This window comes from Neltuma alba, unplaced genomic scaffold, assembly GCF_004799145.2.
Source record: "Neltuma alba isolate B1F8T4 unplaced genomic scaffold, ASM479914v2 tig00013328_pilon, whole genome shotgun sequence".
Taxonomy (NCBI): Eukaryota; Viridiplantae; Streptophyta; class Magnoliopsida; order Fabales; family Fabaceae; genus Neltuma; species Neltuma alba.
This window is the reverse complement of record NW_021637602.1, coordinates 108,157-124,919: the sequence shown is the minus strand read 5'-3', so window position 1 is coordinate 124,919 and position 16,763 is coordinate 108,157. Positions and strand designations below refer to the sequence as shown.

General features: G+C 29.5%; 1 protein-coding gene across 1 annotated transcript; it reads right to left on the bottom strand.

Moving 5' to 3' along the window:
* Window positions 1-4,260: 4,260 nt before the first annotated feature.
* On the bottom strand, window positions 4,261-6,216 carry LOC114736320 (transcription factor DIVARICATA-like). Its single transcript, XM_028924110.1, has 2 exons — window positions 5,132-6,216; window positions 4,261-4,908 (listed from the first exon to the last, which is right to left on the bottom strand). Exons 1-2 carry the CDS (start codon window positions 5,560-5,562, stop codon window positions 4,398-4,400), a joined length of 942 nt encoding a protein of 313 aa, XP_028779943.1. The 5' UTR covers window positions 5,563-6,216; the 3' UTR covers window positions 4,261-4,397.
* Between the last annotated feature and the right edge of the window lie 10,547 nt (window positions 6,217-16,763).

Genomic DNA, 16,763 nt, shown 5'->3' with positions numbered 1-16,763 from the left:
GGGTTAGGAAAATAGCTCACGAAAGAGAAAGAAAATGATAGAAGATGAGTTACAAGTGGTAGACAGGGAGAAAGAAAACGAAGGCCAATTCATTTTGCAAGGATGAGCTAGGTCTTTAACAAGTACTTGGTTCTTCAAGGAACTGTAGCTTGGATTTGATCATACTTGAATGTCCAAATACTTGACAGAGTTTCTCATCCTGTTTAATAAACCAAATACGGCGATGATGCCTCAAACCTAAGATAACTTGCAACCTTTAATGGACAGAAATTCAAAACTGATCTTAAACAGAAAGAGACTGGTATTAGGGTTTAGACAAACAGTTCAAGAGAGAAATAAAATGGCGATGATGTTACCTACAGTGAGAATAGAACAGTGGAGGAATGGACAAAGATGGTAATGGCAAGCGACATAAGACGACTTGAAAAAACCATGCCATCTCCACACAAATCCACTGGTGAGAGCACGCCTCTCTATATTCTGAGACTGTGAAATTGAGGGCAAGAGGGCTTTATTTATGGCTAGGGAAAAATTTTAACAACGATTAACATAAAAATCAATGTTAAAAACTCATTTTACATCGAACATAAAATAACCGATGTTTATTTTAAATGTTACATCAAACTTGACAACACCCGGCATAAAGACTCCCAAAAAAAATAACCAGTTACCAGTTCTTCTCTTTTTTTAAACCAGGAATGATTTCCAACCCATTTTTAGGGTTTGTTGTTATAAATTGAGAAGAGAAAATGCATTAAAAGGAACAAACACAAGAGTAGATCATCACAAAATATCATATATATATATATATTTATATATAATTGGTGGGGGATGCGAAGGCAACTTTTACAAAATATTTTTATTAAAAAACTATATTTTTACAATAGAAAAAAGCTAATAACCTAAGGAGGAGGAGATTTCTTCATCAAATGAGGAGGAGGAGGTAGTAAAGGGATCATCCATGTCATCATACTCGATGTGCCTGTCATCAAGTAGGAAATTGACCTTGTTGTTGAGGTTGTAGAAATGAGACACCACGCGTCGGAGGTCGTGATCAATCGCTGCTACTCTTACAAGTAGTTGGTCAAAAAGAGATAGGACTACAAAGGTGGAAGCAGAGCCACAGAGGCAAAGGCCGAGGCAAGGGAGGATGGTAGGGAGGTGGAGGAGGAAATGATGGAGGACGTGTGCGGGTAATTTTCTACTGTTTCACCATTGTGGTAGTGCCAACAGTAGTAAACAAAGATGATAGAACAGGGAAAGTACAATTGGCTTCTAATCCTAAATAGACGATGACAAGACATGGTGACAATTCGAGTTCAAATTACTTCAGGAAAACAAAAAAGCAAGAGATAGGCTGATGTAAGGATTAGTAATATCAGTTGTTTATAACTATCGATGTCATTTAACTATGTTTACACTGGTTGGGTTAATGTTCAATATAAAAAGTAATAATAACACTGGGTGTAATAATAATCAATGTAACAACTATATTGTTATTTACAAAAATATCACCATCTCATTTATTACATCGTTGGCGAAATAATTGTGATAAATTAGGCGGTGTAAAATGGTATTTTTCTAGTAGTGAAAATTTAAATTCTCAATCTTATTTAATTACTATCAAACTATTGCATTCAGCCCAACCCTTATAGATGAAGACACAATGTTTTTTAGGTGAAATTCGCCCTTTTTGGTCTTTCTTGTGTGTGTTACACGAGGGTTTTCTTAAACTTATCACACAAGAGACTTAATAGAAAATCTAAAAGTTTATATGAATAAAAATAAAAATTGTGGGGCACCAAAATTCGAAAAGTGAAGACAATAAAGTATGGAATCAGATGCCATTATACCTCAATCAGAGTGCTTTGTGACTCATCCAATTTTGAATTAGAATCCAAACCCTTAATTTTTCACACACAAATTTTCACTAGGAGAAGTAGAATCCTAAAGTATGCTTTTAGATTTTTTTTTTAAATACTTTTGGAGTCTCTTTTAATTTAGTAACATTCACCATTAAAGGATGTTTAAGTCAACTTTTATGTTTCTTTAATTAATTCAAACTTTTAAGATAGGCTTGTTAAAAAGCACGCAAGTCCCATAAAATCACGAAATTAAACTCAAACCCTGTGAATCTTGTATTTATCTAATTAGAAATTTTTTATATTACTCCTCCGGTCCTTATATGACCTAATTATTAAGTTGATTTTAGTCTTAAATATAATATCTATTTCTCATATTTATCAATTTTTTTTAAATTATCCTCATGAATACTCCTCAACCATAATCAAATAAAAGAGGGAGGGAGGATATTAAGAAAGATGATTATATGTTACGTTTGGTACGAAGTATTAAAAATAAGAGATAAAGATTGGGATTGGAGTTGAAAACATATGTTAAAAAGATACTTAGCATGAGTAATTTCTTATCACATAGGATTAGGTAATCCCATATAGATAGGATCGGAGAATACCACCTCCCCTCATAGTATTTTCCAATCCCATATATATGGGTTTGTATAATCCCAAGTATTATACAATTACTCATACTAATTAAACACCCTTTTAATATAGTTTTACACTTTCAATATCAATCCCTATCCCTTATTTTTAATATTTCGTACCAAATGGGACCATAATGTTTTAGGAAAATCATGACATATTTTCTATAATTAACTAACTTACATAACTATATTAATTTAATCAAATTAGTTAAATAGGTCTTATATTTAGAATCAGAGGAATATATTTTTAAATTCCTTTGTAACAACTTCTAATATTTGTAACTTATAAATAGGAATCCTAATAATGTGTTTTGATCATATCTTAATCCCATTTTTCAGCGAAAGTGCTTTTGCCTCAGGACCAAGTGTACAGAGACTTAGTTAGCTTGGCTAACATAATATAGCCAATTTAATTTTGATTTATTCACCACTATAGAAAGCATTTTCGGTATTAGTTAAAAGTGATTTTTAACATCACTTTAAAATTAATATAGAATCAATAAGAGTCAAGACTTCTTTTTTTCAAGTGATTGTCACGTAACTATAAAAAAAGAATAAGCGAGCTCATACTCTATACAAGTTTGATCCAAACAAGTGCCAAGATAGTTCCAATTCACAAAACCCAGTTTAAAGTATTCCATGCTGATGAACAAGAAGCCAAAATAATACTCAAACCCATATCTATCTTTGTCTTTTTAAAGAGATCACAAGATCTCCATGCAATTGGGAAAGTTGTAGAGAGATCATACTTTGAGATAAACAATAATATTGATTAACTTTAATTTAATTTAACTTTGTTTGGCATGAGAGTCACTTTATGTATATAGATACTCTTGTTTTGTTTACCATGTTCCTACTATTCAACTTTTGATTGAAGACTCCATCTTATATATGTCTCTTTTGTGTGCATCTTAATCTTATCTTTGAAGAACCATTGCTAAATGCTTTGAGGTATCAAATCATATGCATATGGACCTCCCAATTGTATTATTATTTTTGCTTTGAATACAATTCTAGTGAACAGTACACTTCACATTACTGTTTTATCACTTTGATTTAAATATTTTATATGTTATTCCACTCCCGAGCTTTGCCTTAAATCCCAAGATTCTGGATAACAAACATGACCCAAGTTGGTAAGTTCTTTGCGTTGAAACTTCCCCTCCCATGAGATTATATGAAGATAAATTAGTCTGACCATATCTTGACCCGTCAAGGTTCTGCCACGTGCATAGAATATAAAGGGGCAAATGGGTTATAAAAAATTTCAAAAAACATGTTTTGACCAGTAAAAATAAATGCTTTTTTTTTAATGCAACTTTATAGTGTTGAGAATGTTATTTTTTCTCATGCCTGCAAGATCTGAATTATGAGCCTTCGCTTCTAATAAGAAAAATTAAGCACTCCCTATTTGACATAATGATTTTTTTTTCCCTTTAAAGCGTAACAAAATGAGATTTTAAAAAAAAAAAGTTATTGACTGTTTGTTTGTCTCCATTTTGGAGAAAAAAATTCATATATTTATTTCGTATAACATAAAATCACTTAAAATAAGCAAATGCAAGTGCTCCCTAAATAATAATTGCATAAATAAATAATCAACACAACTTGAGTCAAGTAGTAAAAAGGGGTGAGGGAATTCTATGTCCCTTGAATATAATTGACTCTCAATATTTTCTAATTGGGACTCTTGAGGTTTGGGGACCTTCTTTAGAGTTCGTATGACATGAATTGATATTTCAAGAGTAAGCTAAAAATTTACTCAAAATTCCAACTTATGGTATTCACACAGAACTTGTAAGAAAACATAGTGTACTGAACCAAAAAAAAAAAGGTGGGGGGAGTAATGATTGTAGCCATTAAAGATTCAATACAAGAGCCATATATCAATTAACTATAAAGCATGAGAAAAGTAGTGAGCAGAAGAATGCATTGGGAAAACCATGTTCTGAGTTTGAGGTCCAAAGTAGGAAGAATCATGATTATTAAAAAGATCACTTCTATGCAGATTTTGACCCTGCATTTTCATCCCATAAGAGTTAACCCCATAAGGATTAAACCCCATAGTTCCTCCTCCTGAATTTGCCTGGTTCCATTGAAAATGTGCTTGACCTAAAGTAGTACTCGGATTTGCCTCCTGCTTTGTGTTACATCCATTTTTGCTGCTGTTATTTTTGTTGTCTTCTAAAGATGAACAAGAAGGTGTTCTTGTGGTTTCTGACAGATTCACTGTTGTTATATCATGAATGCTTGCTCTTCTCTTGTCTTTCCCCCCTGAAAGCTGCCTTATGAAGTACTTCTGAGCATGGCTAGCCACCTGAGTTGGTGTTCGAGTCCCCACGAAATTGCGCGATATGTTCCTCCAATCTCCTTTCCCATACTTCTTCAAACCCAGAAGAAACAGTCTGCGAAGAATTTCATCAAACAGTTGGCGCACAGATCACAAATCAGCACAAAACTAGCCACATATAAACACACACACACACACACACAGAGAGTAACTTCATGAAACAAAAAGATCTCAGAGAATGAATAAACTATATCAAGTCTTCTCAACAACAAACACATGCATGTATGTGCATATGTATCTATTCAATCAAAAGGATTCTAAAAGGAGAAAAGTCTTACTTATGTTCTTCTTCTGTCCATGGGACACCTTTCTTTCTTTCTTGTTCAGGGGGTCTCCCTGATGAGGATCTCTTTCCACCATGTGATTTGAAGTTATCAAATCCAGAAGAGTTAACCCAGTCTAAGGTGAATTGTGAGGTTGTGGTGCTACTGTTATAACCTGGAATTGGGATCAATCCAGCTTCTATGTTACTAACATCTTCTACTAATTCTCTGTACTGCTTAATCACATCTCCTACTGTCTTCCCAGGTATCATTGCAGCAACTTTCACCCACCGATCTGGTGTGTCTTTATCATACACTGCCAGAGCATTCTCAAACAGTTTGTTCTCTGAAGGAGTCCATTTTGTTGTGTTCATGGCGTCTTGAATGAGCCAAGTGGGATTTGAGATATGAGAAGAAGATGAGAGAATATCCATTTCCCACTTCATCAAATCCAATCAGAAGAGAAAAAAGGAAGAGAAAGCTATTGAAGCATGGAAGTGAATCAGGGAGAATTCAAGAAGAAGAGTGATCTCTGAAACAACGAGGATTTCAGTTAATTTGATGAGAAACAGGGAAGAGATGGAGAAGAGATTTTCAACTCAAGAATATTATCAAGGACAAACCCACTAGCATTTTTTTGAAAGGAATCAGAATATCTTTTTGTATCCAGGCATAGGGAATCTAGAAAAAAACCACTTTAGAAAATTAAAAAGGAAGGCGAAAAAATCCCCAAATTGAGATGGAAATCTGTTATCCAGTTACTCCACAGAGATAACCCCAGAATCACAATTGAGAGATCTGAAGATAATCAACTTCCCACTTGGATATCAACAGAACAACGCCATGAGGAACACAAACCCAGAAAAAACTAGAAACTTCTTAGAAACAGATTCTCTTCCTCAGCTGGGGACGCAAAACAACGTAAAACAATGAATTTGCAAGAGGCCAAACAAGGAAACACGAGAAACTGAGAGTGAATGAAGCAAGCACTTGAAGAACAGAGGGAGTGAGAGAAAGAAAACCCAGAAAAGGCGAAATATAAAGAAGCAAGCTAGAAGGAAAGAAGAAGCAATAAAAACAAGCTTTGCAATAATCTTGAGAGAGGAAAAAGGGAAGATTTAAAAAAGGTGAGACGAATGAAACTAGTGAGCTGTGATTGGAGGGTATGTGCTTATGGATACTGCAACTACAGAAAAAGTTGCCTCTCATTATATAATACACGCTCTATCAGGTTTCTGTGCACTTTTTTAAATAAACAAATTTAATTCAAATGGTTTTTTTATAGGGTTAAAAGAGTAAAAATACCCATAAAGTATACTCCCATCTAATGCGTATCTAATATCATAAAATTTACTTGGCCAAAAAAAAAAATCATAAAATTTACAAGATTTAAGAAATTTCTAACTTTGTTTTTATTTAATATATATTTTTTATAAAAATAAAAATTCACATAATAACAAATAAAAGGTAAAAAAAAAGTTAATATTGTAACTGATAAAATATTTTCTCCTTGTTTATTAATAGAGATTGGTTGACTGTATTTTGCCATGTAGGGAGGGAATCGATTCCCTTAGCAGACCACTTAGCAAAGTCTTCTCATGGGATTGATGGCAATTTTTGCCTCTTTGATCAACCTCTTCCCAACGTTTCTGGGGCGGGGCCGATCAAGGAGTGTAAGAATTGCCAGGTTAAGTCTGTTTCTTTGTATTTGTTGCTTGTTTCCTAGTTATCATTTAAAAAAAAAAAAAAGTATATATGAATCTTCTAAAAGATAGGAAAACTCTTATCTCTGTTAACAGTAGACATGTTTTCTCTCTCTGCAAATGGTCAATGTAGTTACAATTAATGGACACGTGAGTTTTGTTTTGGTTTAGAAAATCTATGCGTATTTCTAAAGTTAATATAATTTTTAGTTCCTCAAGTTTTGATCTCTTAAAAGATAAAATAGTTCAAATTTTTATTAAATTATAAAACTAATATTTTAAATATAAAAAAATTTAAAAGACCAAAACATACCGTTTAAAACTAGAACCAAAATAAAAATAAACTTGAGAGATTAAAAGTTTTATTAACTTGTACCTAAGTAAATTTCATAATGCCAGATGTGTATTAAAAAAATAGTTCATCTGTATAACAATAAGTTGTTGGTTAAAATGGTAAGCAGTTTAATTCTTATAAGGATGTAAATACAAGCTCAAATTCAGAAAAGCGTATTTGTTGTAATGGTCCTAGTCTAATAAGATTAGTCTTAAGTCTAAAATAATTTGAGAATATTCTAAGTTATATAAAAAAAAATCCTGGCATATAAATTTTTGTTGTCTTGCTTCCTGCTTCCTTTTTTTGGTTTTTTGGCCGTCTTTTTTTTTTAATATTGCTTAATTTATGCATATAGTTGCGAAGCATTTATGATTAAACGATTTGTTTATAATATTTGAGTTTGTTTGGAGCCTGTGGCAGCTCATCATGAATAATGGAACCTCACCTGTTCTGCACTATTCCTGAAAATGATGATTGTCCTCATTTAATTTCAATTTATTGCTATTTGTTCTTTTATATTTGACTTTTAGTTCTAATTAATAATATATACCATACATTCATTTCTTGGTTTCACGTTAAATATATATATATATATATAATTGTCCCATTTATTCAATTAGTATTATTTATATTTAACGTATTTTTATACATAATGCTTAACTCTACCTATGCTACTTCATAGCTAGTCTCATTAGTCCCAATAAACAAAAAAAATTGTGTTACTATGCTGTCTACTGTTAACGTAAAACTTCATTAAATTTTTATTTATTGAATTTGATAATATATGATGTATGTAGTCAACTTTATTTAATGTGACAAATATTATTGTTTCTGTAGTGATACAGAGAATTTCTTCATGCTCTACTAGCTATGATTCAAAATATAAATATTAAATAACTAAATCATGCAAATAAAAAATTAATTAAAAATAATAAAATGTAATAATGTGACTTTTTTTTTAAAATACTCGAAGATAAATAGAAGAGACAATGAATCATAAAAGAGATGAAAAAGAATAATTAAAAAAACAAGAGATAAGAAAGATATATAATTAATTACAGATAAAAATAAAAAAATTATTAAATGATCAGACAAATTTAAATTAATACTTATAAAAAAAAAAAGTCATATTTTGAAGCTGACGAAAGTATATCTTTCCTTTTCTTTTTTTGGTGCATTGTCTCTGCTTTTTTTTTAACTTTGAAAAATGTTTAATAATATTTTAATGTTACTTTCTTCAAATTAATTTTAGGCTGCGAGTGTATCAAGTTTTAATGCAATAATGACACTCCCTAAAGTTGGCCCCAATTATTGATCAGTCATTCAAATTTCATTTTTATGAATCAAGTCCCTGAAATTTCATAATCACATGCATTTAGTTCTTATGATTTAAAGATATAAAATTTTAATCACGTATGTGGTCTAACCACTAACTTAAGGATGAAAACCTCTTCATCGATTGCAGAAGAAAATTGTCGGTCTGCTGATATTAAATAAGAATATAAAATTAAGAATAAAATTTTAGGAACTTAATTAATAAAAATTAAATTTTAGGGATCAAATTGATAAATGAGACATGGGCCAAAATTTTCAATATCCCAGTTTGGATACTTGATTTTTCTTTTTTTAGAATTTAGTATTTTACTGACAAATTTAGATACTCTTGGATTATGTTCAATTTTTTTTCTGGCAGAGTAATAAAAACATAATCTTATAAAAGAAATAGCCTAAGTTAAATAATTGAGATAATAATAAAAAAATCTGAAAATTGTGAAATTTCAATTCAGACACTTAACGCTTTAAAAGTCAAAGAAAAGAAGTAGTGCCCGATTTGATATTTTGCAAATATAGTTAAATAACTAAAATACTTTTGTTTCAAAAAATTTATTGACAAGTTATGAGTTAATAATAACAAGTGTTGAATAGTAAATGATAAATAATAGCAATAACAAATTTGAAAACAATGGCATTTTAGTCATTTAATTAAATTTACAAAATACCAAATCAAACGTCATTTTTTTCCTAAGATTTTGGAGTGTTAAATGCTTGAATTGTGATTTCACAATTTTCAAGTTTTTTTTTTGTCTTTTTCCTTAAATAATTTGACAAATGAAAAAGTTTTGGGGCCTATCAAGGAAGTATTGTTTCCAACAGGTGAAGTTTCGTAAATCCAATAATACTATTATATATTTGTATTAAATTGCCACATTATTTATACTCTCTCCAATAAATATAATCCATGTGTGAAAAGAGAATTAAAAAATATTTAAATAAGGAGGGAATATATATATATATATATATATATATGAGAAAATCACAAAGATGCCCTTGAAAATTAAAAACTTGCTTACAAGACCCGTTCATAAAAGTATTGTCAAAACCAATGCTAATATTATAACAGTCTCGATTTGTAATTTTTATATTTTTAATGCATTTTTTATGATTTTTCCTATATATATTAAAAGGACTAAACGTGATTATTTTATTTGATTTAAGATTCTGCATTAGTCAAAATATAATTGATATGATATAGCACTCTGTACCAAGATAATTTTTTTCCAAAAAAAAAAAACAGCGATATATTATATAGACATGGATTATTAATCAACCACATAATTATTGCTTAATTTTAATCATAATAGCTATTCTTTCAACCTATTTTTAATGACTTGTTAGAAATGATTAATAAGTAGTTTTTTAATCGTGATTTACAAAATATAAGGTAAGTATGTAAAATAAGTTTTGTCTCGACTTATATAAATCTGTTTATTGATAGTAAATTGTAACAAAAGTTATTTAGTTAATCTGTGTGAATTATAAAATCATATAAATTAGTTAATTATAATAAATGTGATACTCCTCTGATTCTTAATATAGGATCCAATTATTGAGTTAGTTTTTATTCTAAATATAAGACCTATTTTTCATATTTATCAATTTTCTCTAAATTACCCCTATGAATACTCCCTCAACCATAATTAAGTAGAAAAGGGAGATGAAATATCAAGAAAGATTATTATAGTATTTTAGAAAAAACATGTCATATTTTTTATAATTAACTAACTTACCTAAATTTTTTAATTTAATCAAATTAATTAAATGGGTTTTATATTAAGAACCAGATGAGTATAATTTTAAATAAATGAATCTAAAAAATAATACTAGTAATAAATAATAATATAAAAAAATGAAATGAACGACCAAAGCAACGGTTGAGATGAGGCGGCAAGAGTGAATGACGACCTCGCAAGTTGATGCAGTGGGCCCCACGCTCTGTTACCACATACATACTGCCTTTCTCAATTGGGGTAGCCTCCCAAATAATTGTTGTGTTTACAATCCCTAGGGAGAGTGGGCCCCACATGTTCCTGCGTTCCGCTCGTTGATTCGTTCACATCTGATGAACAGCGGAGTCCGAAGCAGAGGATGACAACTCTCGGGAGAAACCAATGGTGACCCGCCACGTAAGGTCGCAAAATTCTCAACAGCGATGGGGGGTGTACTTGATGGCGACCGTGTGAACCCCCTTTTTTAAGGCTTTAGCCCCAACCAACCACCGCCTCTTCAGTCTTCCCTGCTTTTGCTTCCATTTGTACAAATATGACGAAAAAGTCTCTCTGCTCTTCTTTTTCTCAATTTTCATCAGCTTTTAATATCAAGGGAAAATTATAAAAAAAATTTTAAAATTACAAAAACGCAGAGAAGGACCCTTGACAACTTCACTTTGGGTTTTGACAACTCTTTGAGTTTTGACAAGAATAATATGCCCTGAAATTGTCAAAATCCAAAGTGAAGATGTCAAGAATCCCTATCTGCGTTTTTACAATTCCAAGGTCTTTTTTTGCAATTTCTTCTAATATCAACCATTAATATTAAAATTTGAATGGTTTAAATTTCATAATTTATAAAAAAATTTTATTGTTATTTTAAATTATCATAGTTAAAATTTAGTAAGTTTAATTTTATTTATTTTTTAAAAAATTTTTAACATTGTATTTATAATTAAGAAAAGATAATAAAATACCTTAGAAATTGTTAAAGGACAAATCAATGTGAATGAATTTCAAAATTCTAATTTAGACCCCTTGCATCATTTTGAAATTTTCAAATCTTGTAAAATTACATAAATGCCCTTCACTATTTTTCTCTCTCTGTTTTTTAAAAAAAAATATTGCCACCTCAGCACTCTTAGCCGGTTCCAGGCATCCGGCACTCTAGCGCCAACGACGCTATTGGTGGCCAATCGTCGAAGTTCCAGTGACTGGTTACCAAAACTCCAGTGAATATTCTTTCTTATGTATTGACTATTTTATTTTAGTTATTAACCACATTTGTTTTTAGAATTTCGATGAGTAGTCTTATTTAGCTAATGATTACTCTAATATTGCAATTGACTATTTTTATTTTTTAAATTTTGGTAACTACTCTTTTTTAGCTATTGGCTACTCTAGTTTTAATATTAACAACTTTTGTTGTAAAAATTCAAAAAAATGCATTAAGTGTTGTTGAAAATCTAGTTACTACTTTTTATTTAGTTATTTACTACTCTTATATAGCCAATAGCTATATAAAAGTAATCACCGAAACTTAAAAAACAAAAGTAGTCAATAGTTAAACTAGAGTAGTCAATAACTATATGAAAGTAGTTACTGGAAATAAAGATAATGTTGTCATTTCACAATATTTTAAAATTTCAAAATAGTACAAGGAATCTGATTTGAAAATTCACCAATCCTAATTTATCTTTTAATATTTTGAAGGATATTTTAGTATCTTTTCCCTTCATAATTTTATAAAGTATGAAATATAAATCGTTCAAATTTCAATCTAACAATAGAAATGAGAAGGAAAAAAGAAGTTGAGAGACCATTTTCCCATAAAAACAAGGTCAGTTAGTGGAATTGCGAATGAAAATGATATAGCAAGGTGTGGAGTTTGCGAATCCATTGAGCAAATTACAAACTTAATTTGAAACTAAAAGAGAAAATTGGCCATAAATTCCTGTTAGAGAAATTATTTGGATATATTTGGATAATGAGACATGCAACATTTATGTCCCTAAAACAAACAAAAAAATATATGAAATGACTACACTATCCGTGATGATGAGCAACTCACCATCCCAAACGCAAATTACCTTCCCTAATAGACAAGTGATATTCCCTGATATACAAGTGACCTTCCTAATATGCAAACCCCATTCCCTATATGTATAAATTCATGACACACGAGTCACTTTTTTTAATATGTGACTCGCCCTCCCTGATATGCAAATAACCTTTCCTAGTGTGCAGATTTTATCTTTAATATGCATATGACCTTCCCGACATATAAGTTACCTTTTCAATATGCAAGTCACCTCTCAAGTATGTAAGTAACATTCCTAGTATGCAACTCACTTCTCAAATATGCAAGTGACATTTTCATATACAAATGACCTCCCATGATATGCAAGTGACCTTCCCAATTAGCAAATCACCATTCGTAGGTGCAAATTCATGGCATGCAAACCACCTTTCCTAATGTACAAGTTAAGTAACCAACTAAATAATATGCAAACCACTTTCATAGGGTAACGTGGTCATTTCATTTTTTTCCCCCTTTTATGGACATGTAGGTATCATTCTCTAAGTAAGTTTTCAAATAGGGGTTTATGACCAATTTTTCAAATATTATTTGGTTGACCAACCCTTTTCAAAAGCTTGTGCTCAGAAAGTTGTTTGGCTTGTCATTTTTACTCAAAATATTCTCATTTCTCAAGTGCTTTTAGGGGTAGACATTCGATTTTTCGGTTCGATCTTTTGTGATAACTGAATAATCGAGTAAAGCCAATTTTAAACATCGAACTGAAACCAATTAACCAAATTAATCAAAACCAAATTAACCAAAATATTTCAGTTCAGTTAATTGGTTAACCAAATATATAAATATAAAAAGTAATTTTAAATTAAAAAACATAATAAAACATATTTATAACCATAAATTAATTATATTTCATTATCCAACTTGATTTTTATAACCATATTTATTAAATATAAATATATCTAAAGAGCTCATTTACACCCACATATGTGTTTATTAAATATAAATATATTATATATTTATTTTGGTTTTAACCAAATTTCCCCCCTAATAAACGAATCGAATATCAAAAATTGAATTGTTAAAAATAAAAACCAAATATATAGTCAAAAACTGAAATAACCAAACCGAAAATCTAAAATTGAATTTGTTTCGGTTCGGTTTTTTGTTACCGTTTAGATTTGCTCACTTTTCAGTATGCATTCTCCTCTTCTCTAAATTAATTCAATTGAATTATTATCCTTCCTTTTTAGCCTTGTAAAACTCCCATTTTACTTATATCATAATATGTTGCTTCATTATGAAAATGATTAATGTCATTTTTAATCCTTCTAATTTAACCTCATTTTGATTTTGTTATTTAAAATTTGAAATCAATGGTTCTGGTCACTAAAACATTGTTTCTTTCATCGACCAAAAACACCGTTCTAAGAATTAAATTTTTTTAGGCAAATCAAAATGAAGTTAAATTTTAAAACCAAAATCACCTATTTCAAATTTTAAGGATTTAAATCAAAACGACATTAAATTTTAAAAATTAAAAATGATATTAACCAAAAAAAAAAGGAAAAAGAAAACAAGGAACAACCAAAAAGCAATGTAGGTCATTTTCCCGTCCAAGCCTATGGGCAATGATGAGACTTGCTGATCTTGAAGTAGAGTCGTGCCACTGGATACGGTTGACTTGAAGAAGAAGCTGAGTTGGTGTTTGGTTTGCGGCAGGATCAGCGACTTTAGTATTACAAATGGGCTAAACAATGTAATCCCCAGCTTCTTTGTATTTCATTTCATTCATTGCATCGTAGGACACCTATAGAGCGAGATCTAAGGACTGTCACAATCAAAACAGAATCTAAAATTTAAATTCTATAAGATTAATTACGATCCTAATCCACTAAATACAAGGTAATAAGAAAATAAACAAATCATCAATTAATTAATCATACTACCTCCGGTCCTTAATAAAAGACCATGTTTAATTTTTACTTTGATCATAAATATAAGATCTTAATTTATTTTGTCTCTCATATTTATTTATTTATTTTCAAAATAGTCCTTCGAATAATGATAGTTCTAGGTGACAAACTTGATTAACAAGAATATTTTAGAAAAATAATATGTATTTATTACAAATAACTAATTTAACTTATTTTTTAATTCACTCAAATTAATCAACTAGTTTTTATATTTAGAACCGAAGGTAGTATTAAATTAGCCATCTTAAATAGGCTTGGGCTGTGGCCATCTTCCAGCATAACTATGTCAAATGGTGGACAAAAAATCCAATACTACCTCTAACCCCGTATTTACAAATCCCGGTCAAAAAACCCTATATTTACAAATAATTAAATTACTTAGATTAAAATATTTGTTCAAATTGATGGGAAATACTAAATAAGTAAGAAATATACATTTTTAAAGAAGTTGATGATAACAATGTAACTTGTACAAAGAATTAGCCCTATCCCGAAGATTATAACTTATACAGATGACTGGAGGAAGTAATTTATAATATTTTAAAAATTTTTAGTCACTCGTTTAACACTTGAAATTTTGTTTTGAAAAACTATTTTATAAAATTTGTGGATAAAATTGTTAACAAGATAAGATTATTATAAACTCAAAAAGTATGCCTTCTAATTCTTATTATAAGCACCAAAAACATGTCTCATGATAAAATATGTTTTGTTTTAAATAGTAATTTTTTTCATATAGTATTTCTTACTAAACATAAGATTTTCTAATTAATTAATCAAACTCTTCTAATTAATGATTTTTTATTGAGAATAACCTTGATATTACACAATACATAATTAATTTTATTAAGTTGTATAAAATTGTTGTAGGTAGTATTATTCATCAATAAAGATAAGAAAGAGTACTAATTTATAGTATTTTTGGTGAAATAATTTATAATATTAATTAGGGAAAATGACCACAAATACCATATGAATTTCAAAAAGACAAATAAGGCATCCAAATAAACAAAATGACAAAGGAGAAATCAGGTACCGATCTGGAATTTGAATTTTTGGCTTAAAGACGAAAATGCCTAGCCCTCAAAATAGGTTGCAAAACCCATTGACGAAGTAGTAACTCTCACTATGAAAGCTGTAAATCCCACTATGTGCTTTGTAAAATTTAGCATGGAATTGTATTGTTTTTTACAGAAAAATTATCTAGTTCCTTAAAATAGATTGCAAAACCTATTGACGAAATAGTAATTCTCACTATGAAAGTTGTAAATCTCATTGCGTTTTGTAATAATAAGGGCATTTTGGTCTTTAAGCTAAAAATCAAAATTGCAGATTGGTACTTGATGCCTTTTTTATTATTTTGTTTATTTGGATGTCTTATTTGTTTTTTTTGAAACTTATATAGTATTTTGTGGTTATTTTTCTCATTAATTATATTAACAAATTTTCTTATTTATTCTTTTTAAGAAAAGAGTCACATTCAAGAAAGTGACAAACTGTTGCAGTGTTTGGCCTCATCCGCATTGGAAATATAAATGTCTAGGTGCTCTTCACGAACCGCCCCACTCTTCCATCAACGTCGCCATATTTATATGAGGGTTAAGAGGGATGACTACGTCAAGTATTTTCTAAAATGTATCCTATATCTTAAAATACTACCTCTTATCTTATTTATAAGATCTTATTTATAGTCTATAAATAATATTTTATAAATAAAATTGAAGGTAATATAATATATTTAATATTATGAAGTATTTTTTAGATATATCCAACACTTTAAAATATTTTTTTATATTAGTACTAGATACACAAAAATTTATTTTTAGGTGCTGGGGACAAAAAAAAAACCTTCAGGTACTAGATGTACCAAAAAATATTTTAAAATATTAGACACATTTAAAAAAATATTTTAGAATTTGAATACACTACAAAATATTTTAGAATACTAAATTTATCTTAAAAAAAAATTTTGGAGTGCCAGTACACCTTATATCTCTTGATACAATGACAAGCCTATTCTTTTTCCCCAAACGAATTACTACAGTTTACAAGCATGTTTTATCTGTACACAAAAAGAAATTAATATAAATTTAAATTTATATATTAAAATGTTATACAAAACATAATATTGATTTAAGAAATCAATAATAAAAAACGACTAAAAAAAACAGCAAGTTTTATTTGGCATTCCGAAGCTTTAAATAAAGCATGTTTGACCCTACAAAGCATGATCTCATTAAGGGGAAAAAAGATCGTACTGTTTCATTTTATGTTTGTAATTTAGGCAAAATAAGAGTCTCCCATTTGACTAGAAGCAATTTAGAAAAATTATTCATACACTCATTAAAAACACAAAACGTATTTTACAAAATTTATTCTTCCTACGAACTGACGTGTGAAAAAATTTATTGTTAAATTTACACCTTAACCCAAAAATAAATATTATCATGATATTTTCAAATAAAAATACCTGAACAATATATTTTTTATTTTAATTTTTGAAATAAAATAATTTTATATGTTTAAAAAATTAAATAATAAATTGAAAAAAA

Bases quoted from the DNA above. Each gene is read 5' to 3' on its own strand.
- LOC114736320 (XM_028924110.1), bottom strand. From the start codon at position 5,562: ATGAAGTGGGAAATGGATATTCTCTCATCTTCTTCTCATATCTCAAAT. The intron at 4,909-5,131 runs GTAAGACTTTTC...AATTCTTCGCAG, and splicing joins TGGACAGAAGAAGAACATAA to ACTGTTTCTTCTGGGTTTGA.